Source organism: Symphalangus syndactylus, chromosome 20, assembly GCF_028878055.3.
Source record: "Symphalangus syndactylus isolate Jambi chromosome 20, NHGRI_mSymSyn1-v2.1_pri, whole genome shotgun sequence".
Taxonomy (NCBI): Eukaryota; Metazoa; Chordata; class Mammalia; order Primates; family Hylobatidae; genus Symphalangus; species Symphalangus syndactylus.
The window spans coordinates 62,873,549-62,899,269 of NC_072442.2; the positions used below are offsets into that span (position 1 = coordinate 62,873,549).

At 42.9% G+C, this 25,721-nt stretch overlaps 3 protein-coding genes and 1 long non-coding RNA gene across 10 annotated transcripts in view; 2 read left to right on the top strand and 2 right to left on the bottom strand.

The window, feature by feature from the left end:
* Positions 1-1,587: 1,587 nt before the first annotated feature.
* On the bottom strand, positions 1,588-6,012 carry MIS12 (MIS12 kinetochore complex component). 4 transcript variants are annotated; one of them, XM_055255810.2, is made up of 3 exons: positions 5,701-6,012; positions 3,790-4,181; positions 1,588-3,554 (listed from the first exon to the last, which is right to left on the bottom strand). In XM_055255810.2, exon 3 carries the CDS (start codon positions 3,512-3,514, stop codon positions 2,897-2,899), a length of 618 nt encoding a protein of 205 aa, XP_055111785.2. In that variant the 5' UTR covers positions 3,515-3,554; positions 3,790-4,181; positions 5,701-6,012; the 3' UTR covers positions 1,588-2,896. The 4 variants fall into 4 exon arrangements, with proteins under 4 accessions (XP_055111785.2, XP_055111787.2, XP_055111786.2 ...); XM_055255812.2 differs by lacking the exon at positions 5,701-6,012 and adding an exon at positions 5,322-5,503; XM_055255811.2 differs by lacking the exon at positions 5,701-6,012 and adding an exon at positions 4,855-5,503.
* DERL2 (derlin 2) lies at positions 5,560-18,766 on the top strand. Of its 3 annotated transcripts, none has more exons than XM_055255800.2 (8): positions 5,560-5,716; positions 6,069-6,314; positions 7,187-7,252; positions 9,911-9,984; positions 11,412-11,505; positions 12,221-12,416; positions 12,659-12,749; positions 18,266-18,766. In XM_055255800.2, exons 2-8 carry the CDS (start codon positions 6,222-6,224, stop codon positions 18,369-18,371), a joined length of 720 nt encoding a protein of 239 aa, XP_055111775.1. In that variant the 5' UTR covers positions 5,560-5,716; positions 6,069-6,221; the 3' UTR covers positions 18,372-18,766. The 3 variants fall into 3 exon arrangements, with proteins under 3 accessions (XP_055111775.1, XP_055111776.1, XP_063485686.1); XM_055255801.2 differs by having other exon boundaries at positions 5,613-5,716; positions 7,190-7,252; XM_063629616.1 differs by lacking the exon at positions 18,266-18,766 and adding an exon at positions 15,082-15,232 and having other exon boundaries at positions 5,613-5,716.
* A 4,169-nt stretch (positions 18,767-22,935) lies between these two features.
* LOC129469347 (uncharacterized) lies at positions 22,936-24,303 on the bottom strand. Its single transcript, XR_008653010.2, has 3 exons — positions 24,215-24,303; positions 23,327-23,405; positions 22,936-23,229 (listed from the first exon to the last, which is right to left on the bottom strand). It is a non-coding gene; the product is annotated as an uncharacterized lncRNA (long non-coding RNA).
* A 2-nt stretch (positions 24,304-24,305) lies between these two features.
* DHX33 (DEAH-box helicase 33) overlaps positions 24,306-25,721 on the top strand; it is a 28,217-nt gene continuing 26,801 nt past the window's right edge. Inside the window, exon 1 of one of the 2 annotated variants that reach the window (XM_055255779.2) lies at positions 24,306-24,779. In XM_055255779.2, coding sequence (XP_055111754.2) covers positions 24,314-24,779 — 466 coding nt within the window. In that variant the 5' untranslated portion in view covers positions 24,306-24,313. The remainder of the gene's footprint in view (positions 24,780-25,721) is intronic. The other variant, XM_055255780.2, reaches the window with a different exon arrangement.

A 25,721-nucleotide genomic window follows, 5' to 3' on the forward strand; every position in this document is an offset into this window, starting at 1 on the left:
GGAGCACGCCACCACACCCGGCTAATTTTTGTATTTTAGTAGAGATAGGATTTCACTATGTTGCCCAGGCTAGTCTTGAACTCCTGAGCTCAGGCAATCTGTCTGCCTCAGCCTCCCAAAGTGCTGGCATTACAGGTGTGAGCCACTGCACCCAGCTATGTTGAGAATTTTTTTTTTTTTTGCATTTACATCCATTATGTAGTGGTGAATAGGCATGACAGAAGAGAATAAATAAAACCAGAGAAGGTTTGGTATTACAGAACAATGGGATCTAGTATTGGGGTGGGGGGAAAAGTGAGAAATTGGGTGAGATTGATGCTGGATGGGAGATGGGACAATTTTTATCGTTTATTCTGTTGTGGTTCTATTTATTCTATTGATGCATTTTCACATGTTAAAACAACCTTGCATTCCAGGGAAGCAGAGAATGGGTAACCAACTGCATATAATTCTGATTTATTCATAAATTTCTGAAGGGAGAATTTACTTATTAGAGGACAATAGGGTCAACTACATTATTTCTGCAGAGACACCACCGTAACAAACAGCGACAGTAATGTCCAGCAATTATTAAGCATGTACTCAACACGAAATGGACCCCTGAGTTCAAACACTGGATTTCACCCTTCTATCCAGGTCATGACCATACTTAACTGTACTAAGATGAACCATATTACTGCATGTAATAATGACAAGGCCTCAGCAGTTGTTTCCTTAATAGACAGCTTATATCCTCATGAACATCTCAATATTCTGATTTTACTAACATGCCTACTAATGGGTATATTGTTTCCTGTGACTGCTGTAACAAACTGATGACTTAAAACATACATTCTCTCACCGTTCCGGAAGCCAGAAATGCAATCCACCTGGTGGCTCTAAGGGAGAATCTCTTCTTTGCCTCTTCCAGCCTGTGGGGGCTGCATTACTCCAAACTTTTTTTTTTGAGATGGAGTCTTGCTCTGTCACCAGGCTGGAGTGCAGTAGCACGATCTCCGCTCACTGCAACCTCCGCCTCCCGGGTTCAAGCGATTCTCCTGCCTCAGCCTCCCGAGTAGCTAGGATTACAGGCATGTGCCACACCTGGCTAATTTTTTATATTTTTGGTAGAGATAGGGTTTCACCATGCTGGCCAGGCTGGTCTTGAACTCCTGACCTCAAGTGATCTGCCCACCTAGGCCTCCCAAAGTGCTGGGATTACAGGTGTGAGCCACCATGCCCAGCCCCAACCTGCCTTTGAGGTCATAATACCTCCTCCTTTTCTGTCTGAAATCTCCCTCTGCCTTTCTTTTATAAGGACACTTTTCACTGGATTTAGGGTCCCTCCAAATAATTCAGGATGATCTCCTTATCTCCAAATCCTTAATTATACCTGTAAAGACCCCTTTTCTGAATAAGGCAACATTCACAGGTTCCAGGAATTAGGACATGGACCTATCTTTTGAGGGATCACTCTTCGACCCATTACAGTAGATTTTGAATAAGCTATAAATGTGAAAAGGACAGCGTTTTCAATTGAGTAAAAAGTCATACTGGAAAGAAATATACCAGGGCATTACAGACAGCAGAAGATAAAAAACCAAACCCTTTAAAACACATATATTTAATGTACAGAATTGGAAAAAGGACTTCTTGATAATAACATATTTCATGTAAACACAAGCTTTCAATATCTATGAATATTTCATTGCAAATACACCCTAAGTTACTTCTTCTCTACATAAAGGAGAAACTCCAAGTTCTGCTCTTTAGGAAGACATGAAGGGCAAGCAATACCTTAGGAACAACCATTGCTATTTCTCCCCTTTCCTTGGGTGACCTAACATTTTACAGGGGCTAATGACATAAAGAAGTATTAGATTCCATTGAGTTTAAACACAAATTTCCCACTGAGGGCATTAAATATTTGATGCTTATGAGTGTGAATAAATAATTAAATATTAGGAATAAGGCAGATTCCAAAACCAACTGAAGTATGAAAAGAAATTGGCATAGATACCCAACAGTCAGTAAAATTAAATTTCATTACTGAGTATATGCTACATGCTTCCTTTTCTATTCCAGTGAGTTCTGCTTTTTTTGTCTAAGGTCTTCTCCTGCTGGACTCTAAGGCAGTCAATTGCTTAACATCACCAGGTTTTTTGTCAGGGGATTTATTTTGGAAATAAACCAACTTCTTTTTTATTAAAGATCAAGGTTGTCTTTTTTGCTACACGCTTCTTTCCACTACATACTGACTCCCTCACGTAAGAAAATTTACAGGGCGAGAGCAAGTACTCTATGCTGGCTGTCCTGCAGTGTAATGACTAGTTAATAAAAAAGCCACTTAGCCTGGGCAATATAGTGAGGCCTCGTTTCTGCAAAAAAAAATTAGCCAAGCATGGTGACACCCACCTGGGGTCCTAGCTACTTGGGAGGCTGAGGCAGGAGGATCACTTGAGTCCGGGACACAGAGGTTGCAGTGAGCCAAGATTGTGCCACTGAACTCTACTCTAACCTGGGTGACAAAAGGGGACCTTGTCTCAAAAACAATACCAAAGGAGCCACCTGTTTAACCCTTTTCTTGTCTGGTCTCATCCAAAGAGTAAGCCAAAATAATCAAGGTCACAAAGGACTTATGACCAAGGTATAACTCTGCAAATATCTTTAACTGGCCATGGCTTCTTTGTTTGATCCCTTCCCACTTATTAGAAGACTCTAAGGAACAGATGCTTCAGCCTAGTTCAAAGTAGTACACTTCATACCTCAGGAAAGTGGACCAAAAAAGAGGAAGACACAGAATACAAGAGTTGACAAGGCAAATCTAATAAAAAGTATGGTTGGTTTGAACAGTCACTCGTATAAGTTCTTCATGATTCTACTTTTTGACAGGCTCCTCCTTTTGACTACTGAGCAATTAAGATATTTTCAGTCGTTTCGATTCCTTTTCCACATTGTCTCTAATGTTCTGTAGTTTTCTGGAGTTCTGAACCAGGGACACCAAACTCTCCCTAAAATCACTAGTCCCATGATCTCTGCCAACATTTTGAAGCTCATCAAAGAAAGTCAATGTCTGTTTGAGTTTGGCCTGAACAATTTTTTGCTCTTCTAATTCTGCAAGAAGGGCCTGCTTAGTACATAATTCAGTCTTGTACTTCTCCTGTAACTGTTCAATTTCTTTCTGGAGATGCTGAAAATCTTCCTCACTGTAAGGTGTCTCCTTACATTTATCTTCAGGAAGCAAGATGTTTGAGGGAATACGTAAAATCAGCTGCAAAAACAGTTGCTCCATTTTGCTAAAAAGGTTATCAAAATGTCCTTTCATGAAGCAAAGAAACTTCTCTGTGCATTTGCGAATCTGCACTGGGCTAATGTCACAGTCTGGGATGCCATCCAGCTTCTTCAGAATAACCTGTTCAACAGCCTGCATCACTTCAAATAGGTAGTCTTGAAATGCAATGTAGATCCGAAGCATGCATGTTTGTGGCGTGAAGCCAAAGAACTGGGCCTCGTAGGTCATTGGATCCACAGACATCTTGGCTTATTTTGCTATGTTATTTTCAGTTGTGAAAAACCTGCAAATGTAAAAAGGAAATAATTCATTTGGAAAAAAAAAAATCTTCTGCAGGAAGTAACAAATCACATTACAGATAGCAAACAAAGAAGCAAATAAATAAAAAATAAGGAGTTTGTGTTCCTTTATACCTGATGCCACTTCCACAACAGGATATAAACTCTTGCCTCTCTGAGGCTCCTTCCATCAGCCTATACCCTCCCCCTTTTCCCCTCCTCATTGTTCACTTCCCTTACCTGTGACTTTGGCACAGATCACAGTCTTCTGAATTACCATCCTAGACAACTTTGAAGTCTAGACAGATGACTTAACCAATGCCCTGGAGACTTAGTTTCTTGAGCTTCCATGACCTATAGCTCCATCTTTTAGCCACATGGCTCTTGATATTTGTAACTACTCTTCCAAACTGCTTCTACTTTTTGACTTCTGCCTCCTATACAATTCTTCCAATTCTTACTCATATACTCATATTACACCCTAATCTTCAAGATTTACAGCCCCTCCACCCTCTCTGTTCTCAGCTTCTCCCACTTCTCTTCTTTCCTTATTCGTTTTAGGCCTCATGATCTATCATTTTGATCACTCCGTTGCCAATGTCCTCAATTTGCTTGTCCTCCAGCCAAGCCATCTGAAAAAAACCCAATTAGAAGATGAGTAAGTCCCTTGTCAGCTTTATAACCCTGACATGTTTTTTCAAGGGTCTGTGAGTAATTCCTCTCAAATATAAACATCTAGGAAAATAAAACCCCTATCTCCTTGTCATTGTGGGAATTCAACCTAGGCATCTTTTTCTGAGATGAAATGATATGGTTGTCATAGAAATAAGAGAAATTTTATTATTCTTTCAGATAAAGGCAATTAGCTAAAACAAACTGCTACTTCAATTATCAGGGGAATTTAGGATGCACTTTATGAAACAATTTGCAATAAGCAGTACAGTCAAATCTTATGGGAAGATAAGATGCAGCCAATCTTAAGAATTTATGTTTGTAGGGTGAGCACGATAGCTCATGCCTGTAATCTCAGCACTTCAGGAGGCCGAGATGGACGGATCACCTGAGGTCAGGAGTTCGAGACCAGCCTGGCCAACATGGCAAAACCCTATCTCTACTAGAAATACAAAAATTACCCAGGTGTGATGGTGGGCACTTGTAATCCCAGCTACTCGGGAGGCCGAGGCAGGAGAATCATTAGAACCCGAGAGGTGAAGGTTGCAGTGAGCCGAGATCGCGCCACTGCACCCCAGCCTGGGCAACAGAGCGAGACTCCGTCTCAAAAAATAAAATAAAATAAAAACTTACGTTTGTAATGGCTAAATACAGAGTGGTTATAACTGTTTGGCTGTATATGTAAGGTAGGATTTCTTTCTGTTTTTCTTTTTTTCTTTGAGACATGTTCTCGCTCTGTCGCCCAGGCTGGAATACAGTGGCACGTTCACGGATCACTGCAGCCTCAATCTCCCAGGCCCAAGCAATCCTCCCACCTCAGCCTCCCAAGTAGGCGGGACAGCAGGTGCAGGCCACCATGCCTGGCTAATTTCCTTGTTGTTGTTGTTGTTGTTGTTGTTTGAGACACAGTCTCACTCTCTCGCCCAGGCTGGAGTGCAGTGGTATGATCTCGGCTCGCTACAACCTCTGCCTCCTAAGTTCAAGTGATCCTCTTAGCTCAGCCTCCCAAGTAGCTAGGATTACAGGTGGACGCCATCTCAAACATCAACAAAAAAATATATTTCCTTGATTAACTCCCTTCTTTGAATTCCCATTAGGACCTCTTTTCGGGCACTGACTGATGAACTTCTACCGCCTCATCTTCTCTGCTAGACTTAGAGTTCCTGAAGGCAGAATAAATGCGGCTTGATCAGAATTTGCCGTTTCAGCGCAGAGGTGCCCAGGCCATCTCGGCGAGTTGAGCTGTCTAAGACCCCGCGATCGCGCTGGACAGGACCCAGAGGCCACAGCGCAGGAACTGCTTCCGGTCGGCTCCCGGCTTCCGTCGGGCCCCGCGCCCGCGCTGCATCCTGGGACCTTCAGGTCTGAGCCCGCGGTGAGGCCGACCCACAGGCCGCCGGGCTCCCTCGCGATGAAGCCTAAGCCAGTCTCGCCCGTTCCCGCTCCTCCTCAGAGAAAATGCTGCCCCGCAGCACTTACCGGAGCGACCATGAGGGTGACGAATTCGAGCACACACAGGCTTCCCGCTACCTCCTTTAAACCGCCGCTGGCTTGCCAGGGACAGACGGCGCGGTTGGCTCCCCAAAATTCCGACTGATACGTTCCTCAGCGAGCGAAAGCAAACGCGGGATACTCTCGCGTTCCTGATTGGCTGGCTGGGGACACCTCAATTATGACAGAAAGGGGCCGGGCGGGAAAGTTAGCGGTGGCCGGCGGGGATTGGCAGAAGGAACCTGTATTTACTCGTTTTTCTCGGACGTTGGCTGGTGGAGAAGAGAGGATGGGGAGATGGGGCGCTGGGAGGCGGTGGCGACGCAACTCGTGATTGGTGGATGTGCCTTCCTTAGGTCTCTCCGGATTGGCGGCTGGCCGGTTGCTTGGCGTTGATTGGGCAGCCGCGGGAAAACTAAAGCCGGGGGGGGGCTTTGGGCCCGCCCCACCGCCGGGGCCTGCTGGCGGAAGGGGAAGTGGGCGGGGGGGGGCAGGCGACGGTGGGGAAGATGGCGTACCAGAGTTTGCGGCTGGAGTACCTGCAGATCCCACCGGTCAGCCGCGCCTACACCACTGCCTGCGTCCTCACCACCGCCGCCGTGGTGAGCAGCTGCAGTGCCACCTTCTCATTATCTGGGCTGGATATGACTGGGTCTTCAGGAAACTGGGGTTTGGGCCTTGGGGAGGCCCAGAGGGGCTGGTCCCGGGGATGGGTGGAGGCGTACAGGGATTACTCTGGGGTTCGAGTTGGCGCCAAGAATGCTTATCCAGTGACCTGAGAAGGGAGTGCTGCTTCATGGGGGGTCAGGTCAGTTTCTAAGAGATGAGGGCCGGACCTTTCTAAGTTTCTAAGAAATGAGGGCCGGTTAGGGTTGCGGGAGCCTCCCACCCAAGAAACGTGTCCGAGGGCTCTGCCAATGGCCAGGTGGTACCATGGTGACTAGTGAGAGGAAGGTCCGTTTAGTGAAGAAACAGGAATGGGGAAAGCAAGCTGGAAACTGTCGAGAGGGGAATGGCTTATAATAAAAAGGGTCTCTGGATAATAAGGGGCTAGCTGGAGGTACCCAGCCCTAACGGTGGCAGGGTCTCGAGTCTCCGTTATTTCAAGTGAGTTTTGTTGTTTCATACAGCTGTTTCAGGTGGTGCCCATGTGGTGGGTAGATTCATAGCAGCTGTTTTTATTTGTCATGTGTCTAAAATATCACCACCTGTCTGCCTCATTTTTTTATGTCAGCCTCAACTATTGCAACATGAAACAAACTTTTTTGTGTTAGGTATTGAGGATATAAAGAATTCTACTAATTCTAGAGAATTCTTTACCAACCTCTTCCTCTGGCCTAAGAAGAAAGTCTTAAAGGAAATCAGTCTAAGTGACCGAGAGTTGGAAATTGCTAGACCTACTAATCCTTTGTTGTAAATGATGAAATTTTGTTTCTTGGTTGATTTGCTTTAAGAAGCTCTTTTTCTATTTCAGCAGTTGGAATTGATCACACCTTTTCAGTTGTACTTCAATCCTGAATTAATCTTTAAACACTTTCAAGTAAGTGGTTCATCACAATAGTGATTAATGCTTCAGTTTCTTCTTTTTCTTACTGTTTAGTAGCAAATCCTGTTATACACTATCCTAAAAAAGAACCCAGTGGGGACCTTTGATTATAAGTTGTCTTGTCAGGATTTAAAGCAGTGATTCTGCAGCCTGGTTGGACTTGAGAATCCCTTAGGGAACTCTGAAGAGATTCTCAAGCTCCTCAACAAGTACCAAATTGGAACTTGCAAGGGTAGGAATTAAATCTGTGTTTTATTTTTAAAGTTCCCTGCATCGTTTTGATGTGTCCAGTTCCTGTATCACCGGTTTAGACTTAATGTTGTAGTATGAGAGGAGACTGACCAGCTAGCTGCTTAGGGGTTGTCTCACAGGGATAGCCTTGTTTTGTCCATTCACCACCTAGGCACACCCACCACCTTGGTGTTATCACCATGGTCCAGAAACTCAATTCTGTTAGTGCTTTTAAATTGTGATCTGTCTTCCAGGGATCAGATCATACTAACAAAATTCCAAACATCTAAAGCTATATGGTGGTTTATTAGATTACAATGGGAGATGGTCCTTTCCAGTGATTAAAATGCCAAAAGAGGCTGGGCGCAGTGGCTCACGCCTGTAATCCCAGCACTTTGGGAGGCTGAGGCAGGCAGATCACCTGAGGTCAGCAGTTCAAGACCAGCCTGGCTAACATGGTAAAGCCCTGTCTGTTACTAAAAATACAAAAATTAGCCAGGCGTGATGACACATGCCTGTAATCTTAGCTACTGGGGTGGCTGAGGCAGGCGAATCACTTGAACCCGGGAGGCGGAGGTTGCAGTAAGCCGAGATTGTGCCATTGCACTCCAGCCTGGGAGACAAGAGCGAAACTCTGTCTCAAAATAAAATGCTAAAAGAGAGATGGATTTTTCTGTTCCAGGATGATGTTACTATAGTTGGAGTAGGGGAGAGACCCAAAAGCCAATAATTGTGCCTCTACATATGCTGTTCGGTCTGTCTCAAATGTGTTTCATTCACTTTATATCCATTGAACTCTAGGTTGCCTTTCAAAACGCAGCTTTTGTGTAACCTTTATGTACTCATTCTCCTTTGTTTTAGAGCATCTCTCACTTACTTTGCAGTCAGTGTATGCTTGTCTCCTCACTAGGATGAGGACTCTAAAATCTGGATAATTAATATGTAGAACTGAATTGTTTCAACTTTAATAGCAATTCTCAAGAATTTAGTGATTTGTAAAGCAGTCCTGTCATCTCTTGTCACTGTGTTCCCACAATACTCACATGTAGCTATAGTTCCATCCAAGTATGTCTTGCTTCCTACATGGCTTGCTTGGCTTTACTCTGCCTCGGGTTAAGCTCTTGATGACACTGTGCATTTTGAGTTAGGAGTTCTAGATTTGCCATCAGAGTTTCCATCTACTCCTGCAGGTCCTTGGTCAGGACATTTAAAAGTTCAACTTTTAGCTGAATAACTAGTCTTCTGTGAATTGGGGGTAGCCTGCTTGTCTCACAGGATCACAAGAGATAGTAGACATTTTAAAATGTTAAGCACTCTACAGTTGTGAGTGGTTACTGTGGGTGTGGGGAGGTTGGGTAGGGAAGGGTGTATCAGGGTTTCCAGCAAGAAAGTGAGTGTTTGGCAGGGTGCAGTGGCTCACGCCTGTAATCCCAGCACTTTGGGAAGCTGAGGCAGGCAGATCACAAGGTCAGGAGTTTGAGACCAGCCTGGCCAACATGGTGAAACCCTGCCTCTACTAAAAATAAAAAAATTAGCCTGGCATGGTGGTGCACACCTGTAATCTCAGCTACTTGGGAGGCTGAGGCAGGAGAATTGCTTGAACCTGGGAGGCAGAAGTTGCAGTGAGCCGAGATTGCGCCACTGTACTCCAGCCTGGGCGACAGTGAGACTCTGTCTCAAAAAAAAAAAAAAAAAAAAAAAAGAAATGAGTGTTCTTGTATCTCCCAAGTAGACTCTAATTATTAGAGCATTAGTTCTTACAGGGAGTTGGCCATTTGTTCAGACTAGAACTTGGGTATTTGCCTTAGAATTTTCCCTTCTGGCCAGGTGCAGTGGCTCATGCCTGTAATCCCAGCAGTTTGGGAGGTTGAGGTGGATGATCCCTTAAGGCCAGGAGTTTGAGTCAGCCTGGGCAACATAGTGAGAACCTGTCTCTCTTTTTTTTTTTTTTAAGTTTTAATTAAAAAAAAAAAAAAATTTCCTTTCTTTTAGATGTTTCTGACCGCCTAATGTAAACATTTCTCAGCAATTTATATTAGACCCTGAAGTTTTTCTCTGGTGTGTCAGTTCTATTTATTCTATGATGATACTACATATGAAAGCACTGTTTTCTGTTCTGCAGATTAACCTAGTCTTTCCACCAAACTTTCTCCATAAGACGATCACAATTTAAAATTTTCTGTCCTAGTATTACAAATGTCACAGTCCCAATGATGTCTTTCAGACTTTGAACTAAAACAGCAAAAGAAATCTAACATCAGATTATATGCCGCCGTTTTTGTTTCGGAACAGAATATCACTCTGTCCAAGGCTTCTCAACCATCGCAGTCATAGGATGTTTCTTTTGTATTAATATGGAACTGTTTCCTGGTAATTTATTTTACTTAATACATCTTTCTCTTGATTTTTTTTTTTTAACAGATATGGAGATTAATCACCAACTTCTTATTTTTTGGGCCAGTCGGATTCAATTTTTTATTTAACATGATTTTTCTGTATCCTTTATTAAATGGGGTCAGCATCAAAACTTTGTTTTCTTAGGAAGTAAAAAATTAAGTTGAAACTTTTAATCCTGTTATTTGTTTTTGGTACCATCTTAGCTATAATTTCTGGGTCAGTGGTACATAAAGTAGTTGGTTAGGTAGTAATGTTTTGAAAATGCTTGTAGGTCACTGTTTGTTCAAATGGGAGGTTTTAACCATAAAAAGATAGCACTTGTGCTTTTTTGTTACTTACAAATCTGATCAAGGGAGGGGAGAATTGATTTAATTGAGGCATACCTCCACAGTAACACCAACAGGTACAAAGCAGTAAACCAACCTGAATACAATGATAATTTAGCAGAATTTCGGCATAAGTTTTGGAGTGGGTTCATGAGGAGTGGGAACTTGAGATCTCCTTGGGTCCTGGTTGCTGGAACTACTGGCTGAAAGACAGTGGTTGTGTCTGCTGGGCTTGTCAAGTTCCAGTTTGTTGAAAGGAAAACCCCAGCTCTGATCCAATGGCAATTGGAGCCATGGAGCAGGGCATTCCTCCTCCACCCCTGCCCTCTGTATTAAGAGGGAGTTACAGTTCAACTCATCTGCAGCTGCATTGCTTCCTGAGGATGGCAGGAATCCATTTTAAATCCTATGTAGGATATCATTCTGATAAGTTTCCAATAAAGTTTTTTCTCATCATAATTCATCTTTATTGACTGAGGTGCTCAACCTGCCAGGCCTGGAAAAGTAGTTTAGCACACAAGGCTTCTTGCTGTGGATTTCTTCCAAGTTAGGATGTTGGAAAGCAAAGGTGGTGCAGATTAAGGTGTGGCTGAGCACAGGAAAGACAATACAAATTTTTAAAGGTTTAATAGGGGACTGGAGGGCCAGGTGCAGTGGCTCACACCTGTAATCCCAGCACTTGGGGAGGCCAAGGCGGTGGATCACGAGGTCAGGAGTTTGAGACCAGCCTGGCCAACGTGGTGAAACCCACTCTCTACTAAAAATACAAAAAATAGCCTGGCGTGGTGGCACACAACTGTTAATCCCAGCTACTCAGGAGACTGAGGCAGGAGAATCGCTTGAATCCGAGAGGCGGAGCTTGTAGTGAGCCGAGATTGCGCCATTGCACTCCAGCCTGGGCAACAGAGTGAGACTCCGTCTCGAAAGAAAAAAAAATAAAGAATAGAGGACTGAAAGCATGTCTGTGTGTCATCTGGATTAGTTCCCAGCCAGGGACAGTTTGTAAAAAATGATGCTGGTCTTGACCTTTTCTAAAATGCTAGGTAAAAGTAATCACATTATCATTCAAGCATTCTTATACAAATGAAGACTTGACTTCTTACAAATAATATGGAATCCAAGTGTACTTACAAGATAACATTAAATTTTTACTTTGTTCATATTCGTGTGCTTAATATTTTCTTAACTTGGAACTTAAGATATCGTTACTGTCGAATGCTAGAAGAAGGCTCGTTCCGAGGTCGGACAGCAGACTTTGTATTTATGTTCCTTTTTGGTGGATTCTTAATGACCGTATCCTTCAACAAATGGAACACAGGAAAATGTTGAAGAACACCCTGGCTCTTCCTAAAGCTTGTCATCTGTTTCCCACAGTTCTCTAGATCTTAGCTTCAGGGCACTATCATTTATTTTACAGCACATTTTCTGTGACAAGTTTCCAAGCCTAGCAGTCGGACAGGATGAGCAAGTCAAAGGAACTTTTAACCCAGGTGGGTTATTGTTAAGCAACTCAGTTATATCATTACTGCTTGGCGTACTTCACTTTTAAACTAAGTTGGTAAGACATTTACTTGGTGGCTATCAAAACCAATAAATTATTTTTTCAGAAAAAGAATTTTCACCTATACAATAGACTTAGATATGGTACGGTCTGACAAGATGGTTTTGTTCCAGCTAGCTTTATTCATCTCTGTAAAGGTGCTAATCGTGAGCAAGCTTTAATATAATTATTGACCGAAGAATTAACACATTTTCCAAAGAGGCAAGAACTTCACAAAAGCCGAATATTTGTTTGAAGTAGCTGTAAATCTCGATAATTTAGCCTAAGCAGATTTGTGCCTGATTGCTCTGGGTAATTATTTTCTGGGTGTTTTTCCTTCTATTCTAAAGATGTAACAACTTGACTTTTCCAATTCAAACTTTTGTTAGAATACAATCTTTAGTTCTCCTGCTCAGTCTTCCCTATTAAACTTTTAATGTTGATATTTTCCTTAATGCCATCTGCTAGCTTTTTGGTCTGTTTGTGAGCTTAGTTTTCTTGGGCCAGGCCTTCACAATAATGCTCGTCTACGTGTGGAGCCGAAGGAACCCCTATGTCCGCATGAACTTCTTCGGCCTTCTCAACTTCCAGGCCCCCTTTCTGCCCTGGGTGCTCATGGGGTTTTCCTTGTTGTTGGGGAACTCAATCATTGTGGACCTTTTGGGTAAGGCTCTTCTCACTATTTTTTAAATTATTTTACCTGTGAAAGTATTTTGTTACTATTTTTCATGTTTATTCTGTTTGGCCTTCATGTATTACCTATTGTAAAATACTACAATCTTAGTTCATTAATTTTTAGTAATTATGTTGACATTCATCCTAAATATAGGCAATTTATGTTGGTAGGTCTACCTGCAATCTAAATTTTAATTCTCTCCCTCATCCTTTATTTCTGCTTGTCTCTAGGTATTGCAGTTGGGCACATATATTTTTTCTTGGAAGATGTATTTCCCAATCAGCCTGGTGGAATAAGAATTCTGAAAACACCATCTATTTTGTGAGTATTTAACACCAGGTTACATACTCTTACAGGCAAACCAGGACCGGGGGCATGATCTGTGTTTTCTTTGGCTCCCCTAGCTCCTAGTACACACAGTTCAGGTCAGTAACTATTTGCAGATTGAGCATTCTGGCTACAGTTGAAGAGCACTTGGACTGAGTAGGAGCAGACAGTGCCAGGGTTGTGGCAAGACCAACGTTAACAGGCTCAAGATATCTTGGGAGTAACCTGGTAATTGTTCCAGATGACCACTAGAACTTCCTATTCCAGTAGGAGCCTGCTGGTTTTATGAAAGCGGCTGTCCACGTTTAGTAAAGTAAGGTAGCAAAATGGGCAAAACTGATGAAAGTTTCTGATGGTGGACTTTGTGGCCTGCCAGGCAGGTGGTTGAGATAAGCAGTGAAGCAGGGTGGAAATAGCTTTGGACTGGAAACCAGGTGTAGCTGTCCCACTGACCAGCCATAGAGCAAGTCCTTTCTTTTTTGCACTTCAGTTTCCTGAGATAGAACTTTGATTTCTTTCTTTCTTTTTTATTTTTTTACATGGGGTCTTGCTCTGTCACCTAGGCTGGAGTGCAGTAGAACTTTGATTTATGAGACCTCTTTCTACTCTGGAATTTGGTATCCTTGGGAGATGCCATATTAAAAAGGGCTCAATTGAGAAGTAAAACGTGAGTTTTTGTTATAAAATGTTTGTTGTAGAATAGTAAGCAAAAAGAAGAAAGTGAAATTGTCCACTATCCCGACACTTGGGTATAGCACTGGCCACCATTGTTAACTTTTCAATGTGTGTTCTTCAGTCTTTGTGTACTTTTTAAAAAATGCTGAGCCAGGCAAGGCTGTAGTGCACTATGATTGCGCCTGTGAATAGCCACTGCTGTTCTTGGGCTAGGCCTTCAACATAGCCACTGCATTCCAGCCTGGACAACATAACACATTCCTGTAATCCCAGCACTTTGAGAGGTGAAGGCAGATGGATCACTTGAGCTCACGAGTTTGACACCAGCCTGGGCAACATGGCAAAGCCTCATCTCTACAAAAAATCCAAAAATCAGCTGCATATGGTGGCACATGCTTGTAATCCCAGCTACTCGAGAGGTTGAGGTGGAAGGATTGCTTGAGCCCAGAGGGTTGAGGCTGCAGTGAGCCGAGATCGCACCACTGCACTTCGGGCTGGGGGACAGAGTGGCACCCTGTCTCAAAAAACAATTTTTGTAACCTTGTAAACTTAGTATGTCATAATTGTTTTTTCCATCCCAAAGTGTTATAAAATTATAACAGGTGATATTCCATGGTATGGATATGGTGTAATTATACTAATCCCTTACTGATGGACGTTGACATTAGTGCTTGGTTTTCTCTTCTGTAATTGGAGTGGTGAATGTCCTTGTAGCTAAATCTCTGCACACATCCATTATTATTTTCTTTTTTTTTTTTTTTTTTTTTTTTTTTTGAGACGGAGTCTCGCTTTTTCACCCAGGCTGGAGTGCAGTGGCGCAATCTCGGCTCACTGCAAGCTCCGCCTCCCAGGTTCACGCCATTCTCCTGCCTCAGCCTCTCTGAGTAGCTGGGACTACAGGCGCCCGCCACCACGCCCGGCTAATTTTTTGTATTTTTAGTAGAGACGGGGTTTCACCTTGGTCTCAATCTCCTGACCTCGTGATCCGCCCGCCTCGGCCTCCCAAAGTGCTGGGATTACAAGCGTGAGCCACTGCGCCCGGCCTCCATGATTATTTTCAAAAGATAATTCCTAGAAGTAGAATTCCTATTTTGTTGCCAAACGCCTTCCAGAATGGATGTTCAAGTTTACATTTCAACTAGCATTTATAACTGTTCATTTCCTCACATCCTCATCAAACAAGGGAGGCATTTTATTTACCCTTTCCTAGTTGAATAGTTGTAGGATGACGTCTCATTGTTTATGATTATTTAAAAATGTTTTGAAACAATTTCAGTCCTACAGGAAATTACATATGCAGTACAGGTCTCACTCCATTGCCCAGGCTGGAGTGCAGTGGTGTGATCATAACACACTGTTAACTCAAGTGATCCTCCCACCTCAGCCTCCTGAGTAGTTGGGACTACAGGTGCACACCACCAAGCTCTGCTTATTTTCTTTCTTAAATTTTTTTTTTTGTGGAGACGAGGTCTCTCTATGTTGCCCAGGCTAGTCTCGAATTCCAGTCCTCAGGTGATCCTCTTGTCTCTTGGCCTCCCAAAGCACTGAGATTACAGGTGTGAGCCACTACACCCCACATTTTTTTTTTTTTTTTGCAATTGTTTTCTGGCACAAGATATACCAGGCTCATCCTGTGCTCTCCTTGATCCAGTCCTAGAATCAGCTGTTTCTTCAAGGAGCCCTGGTTCCTTTAAAGTGGAGAATGGTATTTAGAAGCCAAGATCTGGGTGCTAGATGTGCTCATTGCTATTGGAGTGTTGCTATTCCCAGATCCTCTCAGTGAACAGAGCAATGGAATTATATGTATGTATGTATGATAATGTATACACATGTATGTTTTTAGAGCTACGTATTTTTAAAAACATGGGTTTATACTATACTCCCATTTCTAGTACTACCTCATGGTTCCTTCTAGCTTTTCTCCTATTTGTTTCCTCCAGTATTTTATTATGAAAATTTACAAACTTATAGGAAATTAGAAAAAAATTGGAGTGAGCTTCATGTAGCCACCACATAGATTCTGTGATTAATAGTTCCCTATTCTTATTGCACACCTATCTCTGCATCTAGTTTTCCAATCCAAAATGTATGTGCCATTATATGTATACTTAATTCCTTGTATACTTGAGTATGCATATCAGTAACTAGAGTTTAGTATTTATGTGCAACAAAATACACAAATCTTGAGTGTGTCAACTGAGTTTTTATAAATGCACACATCTGTGTATCTATCAAGACAGAAAATTACCATCAATCAAAAAGTTCCCTGATGTCCTTCCCTGTCAATCGTTGCACCTGTCCCACAAGAAGCAATTGCTATTCTGATTTTGTTCCTCTGTAGATTAGTTTTTCATGTTCTACAACTTCATGAGTGGAGTCATACAGTATGCATGTACTCTTTGGTATAAGGCTTCTTTCATTCAACATAATGTTTTTGAGACTCACCTATGTTCTTGTATTTATTGGTAATTTGTTCCTTTTTATTGCTGAGTATTATTTGGTTGTATGAATGTACCACTCCTTTCCATATGCCCTTTCCATCTGTCCTAACCTGATTCTTATTATGATTAATGTTTTACCTACCTAATTACCCCTCATATGTAACCAGTCTTTCGGGATAGTCTCCACCTCTCCCGTATGGATGCCTTGCCCATCTCACTCACCCTCAGATTCCCCAGACCAGGCTGCCCTCTTACAGGGATGCCTCCCCATCCTACTCGGGCTAACATCTCGTCAGGCCACCTCCATGTGTGCATGGTCTGATGGGGCTCTTGACTCCCTATACCAGGCTGTGCCCCCACCCCCATCCTGTTAATGTTTGGGCAGTAGAAGGGATCTCAGTTTTGTTTTTGTTGTCATTGCTGTTTTTTTGAAACAGATTCTTGTTCTGTCACCCAGGCTTGAGTGCAGTGGCTCAGTCTCGGCTCACTGCAACCTCCGCCTCCTGGGTTCAAGCGATTCTCCTGCTGGGATCATAGGCATGCGCCACGACACCTGGCTAATTTTGTATTTTTAGTAGAGATGGGGTTTTGCCATGTTGGTCAGGCTGGTCTTGAACTCCTGACATCAGGTGATCCACCCTCCTCGGCCTCCCAAAGTGCTGGGATTACAGGCATGAGCCACCACGCCTGCTGGGATCTCAGTTTCTAATATACTTTCCTTTGATTATTGTGAGAGCAAACATTCTCACGTTTCTTGACCACATGGATTTCCTTTTTGAATTGCCTATTCAGCCCTTTGCCCATTTTTTTCTGTTGGTATGTTTGTTTTTATTGTTAATTTGTAAGAATTTTAAAAACTCATTTTGAAGTATACTTTTTTCTGACTCCAGTATAAAGTTGAAGTTTTCAGATACATTTCTAATTTTATCAACTGTGGGGGATTACAAGTAGAAATATAAGTGCAAATTGAGGATGCTGCTTTAATGGTTCCTTCTTTAGTGAGGTTTTGAATTACTGTATCATAGTACTTAGGGAGTCTTTTGGACATTTACTATCCCCTCCTATGTTCAGTAATTTTTCTTGGGATACCTTGTTAATTTTTTAAAACTTTTGTGGTAAAATAATACCTAACATAAATTCACCATCTTAACTCATTTTAAATGTTCAGTGGCATTAAGTATATTCATACTGTTTTGCTGCCATCACCACCATCCATAGAACTGTCTTCATCCTGCAGAACTGCAACCTGTACTCATTAAACAACTCCCCACCCCAGCCACCACCATTCTGTTTTCCTTCTTTGAATTTCACTACTCTGTGTACCTAAGTGGAATCATACAATATTTTTTTGTCTGGCTTATTTCTTATTTCATTTAGCGTAAAGTCCTCAAGGTTCATCCATGTTGTACCATGTGCCTGAATTTCCTTCCTTTTTTTTTGAGACAGTTTTGCTCTGTCACCCAGGCTGGAGTGCAATGGAGCAGTCTCAGCTCACTGTAACCTGTGCCTCCCAGGTTCAAGTGATTCTTCTGCCTCAGCCGCCTGAGTAGTAGCTGGGATTACAGGCATGCGCCACCACGCCAGGCTAATTTTTGTATTTTTGGTGGAGACGGGGTTTCACCATGTTGACTAGGCGCAGTGGCTCGTGCCTATAATCCCAGCATTTTGGGAAGCCGAGGCGGGCAGATCACCTGAGTTCAGGAGTTCAAGACCAGTCTGGCCAACATGATGAAAACCCGTCCCTCCTAAAAATATAAAAATTAGCCAGGCGTGGTGGCGGGCGCTTGTAATCCCAGCTGCTCGGGAGGCTGAGGCAGGAGAATTGCTTGAACCCGGGAGGCGGAGGTTGCAGTGAGCCGAGATCGCACCATGGCACTCCAGCCTGGGCGACAGAGTGAGACTCCCATCTCAAAAAAAAAAAAAAAAATTCTATTATATGTATGTAACATATTTTGTTCATTCACCTGTTGATGCACACTTGGGTGATACCTTGGTTATGAGGAAACATTAATGATAAATATGTGAAAGGTTACAAAACAGATGTAGTGTGATCTAACTTTTGTACAATGACATAATGTAAAAGTTCCCAAAGAATAACTAAAACATTGACAATAGTTACCTCTGAGAATTTAGGATATTTTGCTCATCTCTATTTCCTCCTTCTCTATAATTAATATGATTTGGATTGCTTTTGTAGTAAAAATCAGTAAAAGATAAAAGCTAATGTAAATGTTAATAATTATAGATGTTCTTACAAGATGTTAACTGTTTAATTGGCAGGCAGGTGTAATGCTTACCTGTTCGTGGAAACCCTGTGGGGCCTGAACTGACCTTGTAGTACTTTGGACCTGAGATGACTCTGGGACCAAATTATATCTGTTGCCTGTCTTTTAGGAAAGCTATTTTTGATACACCAGATGAGGATCCAAATTACAATCCACTACCTGAAGAACGGCCAGGAGGCTTCGCCTGGGGTGAGGGCCAGCGCCTCGGAGGTTAAAGCAGCAGTGCCAATAATGAGACCCAGCTGGGAAGGATTCGGTGATACTCACTGGGATTCTTTTATCCTTTGTTGCAAAAGTGTGGACACTTTTGACAGCTTGGCAGATTTTAACTCCAGAAGCACTTTATGAAATGGTACACTGACTAATCCAGAAGACATTTCCAACAGTTTGCCAGTGGTTCCTCACTACATTGGTACTGAAAGTGTAATTTCTTGGAGCCAAAAAACTGGAGAAACAAATATCCTGCCACCTCTAACAAGTACATGAGTACTTGATTTTTATGGTATAAGGCAGAGCCTTTTCTTCCTCTTCTTGATAGATGAGGCCATGGTGTAAATGGAAGTTTCAGAGAGGACAAAATAAAACTGAATTCCATTTTTCTCTCACTGTATTAAAGCTTTTGTGTGTGATCTTTTAAATTCTGATAATGTATTGTAGCCCTTCTGTGTAGATCTGAGCTCAGAACAGTTTACACAGCTGTTCTTCCTGTGTCTTCACAACTTTTAACTGGATTTCATTTCAGGATTGGAAATACGTGGCTGTCATGCTGTGGTTGTGTACATCTTACTAACTCAGAATGCAAGATTCAGCAGGAAGATGATTTATTTCTGTCATCTGGATATGTTGTTTTCCATCTGGGTTTTGCCAAACTTTGTCAGACAACATGAAAAAAAAGGAGGGAGGATGGTTCTTGTAGCAGTAGGAATTCAGCTATAGGAAAGTCAGCTGTAAGCTAATGTGGCATCTTATTTGCTTTACTTACATTTCTCCATTAAGAAGTATCCAGGGAAAGATTGGTAAGGGCCACATTTTTGGAAAACTAGGAAGATTTTCATTAGACTTTTTTTCTTTTATTTTTAAAAAAGTTTTAATTAAAAAAAAAAATTTTTTTTTAAATAGAGATGGGGTCTCACTGTGTTGCCCAGGCTGGTCTTGAACTCCTGGACTCAAGCAATCCTCCCACCTCAGCCTCCCAAAGTGCTAGGATGACAGGCATGAGCCACCATGCCTAGCCTTTTTTTTTTTTTTTTTTTGCCTTTTTTGTTTTGTTTTTTGTTTTTTTAATTAAAAAAAAATAGAGACAGGGTCTCAGATTTTCATTAGATTTGGAAACCAAGTTAGAATATTGACTTTGGAGCCAGATGAACAGATACCAGTTAGCTAGGCATATGTTCTTCCAGGGTCTTCAGCTAGTTAACATTAGTCGTTTGCTTCATGAAAATTCAAGAACCTTTTCAGAGCCAAGTACCTGGATTACCTTCCCAATCAGGTAGAAATTAGACAGGGTCCACAGAAGTAGACACTTAGTGCTGTGGCTCAATAAATACTTCCCCTAAATCTTGTCTTCCCTGAGTCTCCGCAGGTTTGCATTCACACTGCTTAAGTAACTCAGAGAACCTGGAAAAGTCAAGAGCACCCCTAGGAAAGAGATGATTCCAGACAGCTTTCATTAACAGTGTGTAGGTACAGGTCCCTTTCCCAAAAGTGGATTGTTAGTAGTAGTTCATTCAACCTTTGTTAAGGGGTAGCTTTCCAGAATGTGTGATTGTCCTCAGAAAGACAGACATAGGCTTAAACATAATGGACATCCTAAATAGGAATTTTCAGATTGTTTTTGAAGTGAAAAGTGTTTTAATGTCTTTAAAAGAAATTGCATAACTAATGGTATTTAAGTATTTTACATGTTGCTGATAACTTTGAATATGATTGTTGCAATTTTATGGAACCTGGGTCTATGGGACTGCTTTTTCTTTAAGCAGTTTAAAAAAGGTTTTTAAAGTTTAAAAGCCAATCTTAGCATAATCCTTATGGGATTCTTAAGTTTTATCCTATCTTGTTTTTGCTCAAGAACGCTTTATCAGTGACATTTGTTGGAGTTTTGTTTTTTGTTTTTTTAAATTGTTTTTGGGCTAGAAATGAGTTTCTCTAGTTTTATTTGTTCTCCCTGAGTTGGAGTTATGCAATGAATGGCATTTTTGTGGTAAAATGCTAATCCTAAAATCTGTTCACTCACTGTTCATTTAAGTAGGGAATATCTGTATACATTAATGACTGGGTAAAACAGGAAATACATTTTGAATGTACAGCCTAAAGGCAGGCAGTTACAGGGTTTTTGGTTTCTCCTATTTTATAGGGTGCAAGTTCCCAGTGGCAGGATGCCCTGCTGTGCGACTACACTGTGTCCTGAGCAGTGGTAATTTCAATCACCTCATCAGTTTGGCCAGCCCTACAACCACCATTCCTAGCCCTGTGTTGCTTGACAGGATACCTGTGCTTGAATGGACATAAGGAAAAGTCCTTACTTTTCCCCCAATTTACCTCTCAATCTTAGTTCTTCCAGAACACACTTCCCTTTCACAATGCAAATAAACTAAAAGTAAGATTTGATACGTGGAATTTTGTGACCAACTAACCTTACACATAATTTGAGGGATTCCTGGATTCTTCTAGTAATACTGAAAAGCACACTTGGCTAAAGCATAGTGTTTTTTGTTTGTTATGGAAATGTGGTATACGTTCATTTAAAAATAAATGGACATACAAATTGCATCTCCTTAGGAGATACATTTTATATACATTTCGGTGCGTTTTTTTCCAGTATGGATTTCTATTTGTTTCTCTCTTCCACTTGTTTTTTCTGTGTCACTCTTGTATGTCCTCATATCTTTCATACCTATTGTGTAGTCTCTAGAAGCAGAACACCTAAGTCCTGGGTCTGGATAATGAAACCCTCCGCCTCTGGGGCCTCTGAAAATAAGGAAGCATTGGAGCTATTGCCATGTTGAGTAATGGGTTTCCTAGAAGTATTGTCATCTATCCTGCCAGGGTTTTATGTTGTAGCTGTTTTTCTTTGACAGGTGAGTTCCAGCTATGTTGTTAGTCATGATCCTGCCATTATTTTCTGTGTTCTGTAGGATGTCTCCAGGCTACTTAACCATATTTTATGAGTTTGCAATAAAATTGTTGAATCTTGGATGATCAAGTCACTCCTCTGCTCAGAAATCCACAGTGACTTCTTAGCCCCTACATTATATGCATACTTGTTTTTTTCTTAACTTTACTCCCACTTCTACCTAACAGGGACCTCAACTTAAGTCTCTTCAGTTCTTCAAGGCCTGGCCTTGTTCCTGATTCTTCAAAAAATCTTGACTCTAAGGCCTATTTTATTGTCTGTCTCTGAATCCCTATAAAGCTTCAAGTCTGTATGACATACTCTTACGCCAAATTATATATTGTCTTGTACTGTTCCTAGCTGGTACGTGTATATTAGTCTTGTCTCATGAGAATGTAAGCTCCTTAAGGGCAGGGACCATGTCTTAATTTTTGTATCCACCACAGTGCCTAGCACAGTGCTTGGCACATGGGTGCTGAATAAATACCTTTGTTTATTGATCAGCAAAGTATTATCTGGTATTTTTAATTATAGAGGGATTAAAGTGTATGCATGCAAGCTTGAGCCTAGTTGCTGAAGCTTGTGGTTGTCTCTGAAAGTGGGATAGAGGGAAACTGAACATGATCAAGGGCAGTGATTTGGTGGTCAGAAAAGCAAAGGTGAGCCGGGCGCGGTGGCTCACGCTTGTAATCCCAGCACTTTGGGAGGCTGAGGCGGGTGGATCACGAGGTCAGGAGATCGAGACCACGGTGAAACCCCGTCTCCTAAAAATACAAAATAAATTAGCCGGGCGTGGTGGCGGGCGCATGTAGTCCCAGCTACTCGGAGAGGCTGAGGCAGGAGAATGGCGTGAACCCGGGAGGCGGAGCTTGCAGTGAGCCGAGATTGCGCCACTGCACTCCAGCCTGGGCGACAGAGCAAGACTCCGTCTCAAAAAAAAAAAAAAAAGAAAAGGTGACCACCAGCTGTTATGGTCGTGATCAGACCAGTTAAGTCCACAGACCATCCCAGACAAGTTAAAAATGAAATGTGTCTGACACTTCGTCTTTTGAAGGAAGAACCAGGATATTCTTTGCATAGTTATTAGCTTGTCAGTATCTACATATGAAAGCTGGTGAACCCCAAGAGACTTCTTCAGGAGAAACAGCAGATTTCAGTCTACTAATGGGAGAAATGTGGGCAGCATGGCTTGATGCGTATATAGGACTTAATTTTTCAACTCTTTTGTCCTCTTAGCTTTGAGGCTACAGAATAGCTGGATCATTAGGCCAGAGATTATGGATGAGTTACCTACAGATTGGTTACCTACCTATGTGCTTTGTTTTGACAGTACTTTTTTTTTTTTTAAGTTTAAGCTTGTATTTAACAGGGACAGGTAAAAATCTTCACTTTTGGCTTTTCTTGAGAAAATTGGAAGATCTGGCAATAATAGGTCTACATGACAGCCATTGCCTAGAAATGATTAGTGGCTGCATCTAGAGGTGGCATGTGCTCCATCAAGAAATAAGTCCACCCATTTACATTACCTAAATTATTGTAATCATTTGGAACATCGGACTCCTAAAGTTACTCTGGAAAGCACACTGGGAAAAAGGACTGGGATGTCTTTACGCAAAGTCCGTAATTTGAGAGTTAACATTTATTATCCCTTGTAGTTTTGGGTTGCCTTTCTAAATATTTCAGGGTAGGAGGTGAAAATTTGTCAGTTTATTCTTAAACACAAATCTGCTGCTGGTTCAACATGCACATTTTCAGTAATGCCTGGTCACCAAACTGTCAGCAACTAGAGGAAAATTATCTCCGACCTGGAGGAAAGGGGAGGTTTTTTGTTTTTAGACTAGCTCTCTCATGAATCACGGGAAGGGAGATATTTAACAGGGCGAGTTTCATGGAAACGAGCTTCAGAAGATGCCCTTCACATGAGCTGAAGCTTACGGTGTATTCTCTGGAAATCACATTTCCTGTAAGAGCAAACAGCTACTTGGCATTCTCCGTGGTAAATTAGCAAATCATCTAAGAACTTTTAGGAGGGTAAGGAAGAACTAGTTATAATCCTACTTTTTTCTGCTGCAGTTGTGAATCTTCATTGAAGTCTATGATGGGGTTGCACAGCCATGTAGAGAACTTGAGAGTCTGGCTGGAATGGTTGGGGGAAAGGAAAAATAAAAGACAATTTTAGTTTCATTTAACTCCCTCCTTTCTCTGCTTGTATTACTGGAGGCGAGCACATTCGTTGGAGTAGTCATTTTCTGAGTTAAATTCATGTATATCAGAATTGGTTTTCCTTTCTGTAACACAAGATGATCACAAGATTATGATTTGGGGACATCTGAATGACTAAGATGACTCAATTTCTTTATCTGTAAATTAGAGATAATCTAATAACCAGTATATACCACATAACTTATAAGTTGTTTAGAGGATTAGACAATGCACGTTTGCGCTTCTCATTGATTTTACAGAATTAAGTACTTTCCTTGCAGAGTGACTGTTATTTGGACAGAGAAGGGGAAAACGCGGGTTTACTGAAAAGCAGTAATGCTACTAGAACGAAACAATGGGCCAGGCGCGGTGGCTCACGCCTATAATCCCAGCACTTTGGGAGGCCGAGGCAGGCGGATCACCTGAGGTCGGGAGTTCAAGACCAGCCTGACCAACATGGAGAAACCCCATCTGTACTAAAAATACAAAATTAGCCGGGGCGGTGGCGCACGCCTGTAATCCCAGCTACTTGGGAGGCTGAGGCAGGAGAATCGCTTGAACTCAGGAGGCAGAGGTTGCGGTGAGCCGAGATCGCGCCATTGCACTCCAGCCTGGGCAACAAGAGCGAAACTCCATCTCAAAATAAATAAATAAATAAATAAATAAATAAATAAATAAATAAATAAATAAATAAACAATGAGAAAAACCTCGTTAACCAAGACTACAGTCCCACGGAACCGTACATCCTGTGTTTCCCGGTTGTAGCTCCGGGCCTTTTCCTGGTTGTACCTCAGGCCCTGCTTTTCCCACCCCCAGGAAGTGAAAGCCTTCCCAAGCCCCCAATGCATGCTGGGAGTTGCAGTCCCTTTTCTAAAGGCTGGGGCAGCCGTGAGGTCATCGGTGGTCGCCGGGAGCCGCCAGCACGTGGCGAGGAAGGGGTGGTGCGCGCCTGTTGTCTGCACCTGAGAGGGGGCAGAAGCTGCCGGCGCTTGCGCCTCCTGCTGCGGTGCCCTCCCGACATGCCGGAGGAGGCGGGCTTCCCGCCGGCCAAGAGATTCCGGCCGGGCTCTGGACCTCCGAGCCGCGCTGGGTCCTTCCCTCCCGGGAGGCAAGTGGTGATGCTGCTGACTGCGGGCAGCGGCGGCAGAGGTGGAGGAGGAGGCCGGAGGCAGCAGCCGCCCCTGGCCCAGCCCTCGGCCAGTCCCTATCCTGAAGCTGTGGAGCTGCAGCGCCGGAGTCTGCCCATCTTCCAGGCGCGGGGGCAACTGTTGGCCCAGCTCCGAAACCTGGACAACGCGGTCCTCATCGGTGAGTGGCCGCGCCGGCGGGCTCTTCGTTGCACTTCGTCCGTGGCTTAGCTAGAGCAGTTTTTCTTACGTGCCTCTCAATCCCTTTCGTCCGTGGCCTCAACAAACCTGAATACCTTTTCTGGGCCAGACCTGGAGAGGGGCCTCAAAGAAGAGTCCGGCAGCCCTGCCCTGGAGGCGCTGGACAGCCCGGTGAGAGTGACCGACTGTGTAGGCAAAGACTCACCTTCCGTGTAAAAGGGTAGAGAGACGTACCGGGGGCTTGCGGAGCTTAGAAGAGTGGATCTGACCCAGTTTGTGAGGAGGCGGCTGGGGAGGTCGTGTGGGAGGGAGGTCATTCTAGGCAGGGGGGAAAGCCTGTTTGAGAGATGGGAACCTGAACACATTCCGGTCGAAAGGGAAGGTGTAGTTTCTGGTGCACGAAAAGAGGCAGAGTTGTGGGGCAGGGACTGATTTCAAGGGGTTTATGATCCCCAGCGTGTTAGAGGAGATACTGAAGGACGGAAAGGATGAGCAGCCAAAGAGGGGAAGGAAACTCATGAGTGCTGCTAGTCAAAGGAATAGGGAGTGAGCAGATGCAGCAGTCAAGACCAGTTATACTGGACTTGGATGTGATGCCCACTGGATTTGGATGTGAGCTATTTGTAAGAGTTAAAGAAAAAGGAAAGGAAAGAAACACGAAACGCGGCTGGCAGTTAAAGACTGGTTTTCTTTAGTTAAAACCTGAGAGGCGCTCCTGGCCGATTTCGGTCAGGAGCCCTTTCTCTTACAGACTAAGAGTATATATTGGTTTTAGAGTGAGGGGGCTTATCACAAGCTTGGAATGTTTATATGTGTGGAGAAGTTTTTGGCGGGGTTGGGCTGTTTTTGGGAGGAGGGGAGATTATCTTGGGGCAGACATTTTTCCGGCCCGAGGGGGTTTATCTCCCGGCTGGCATATTCC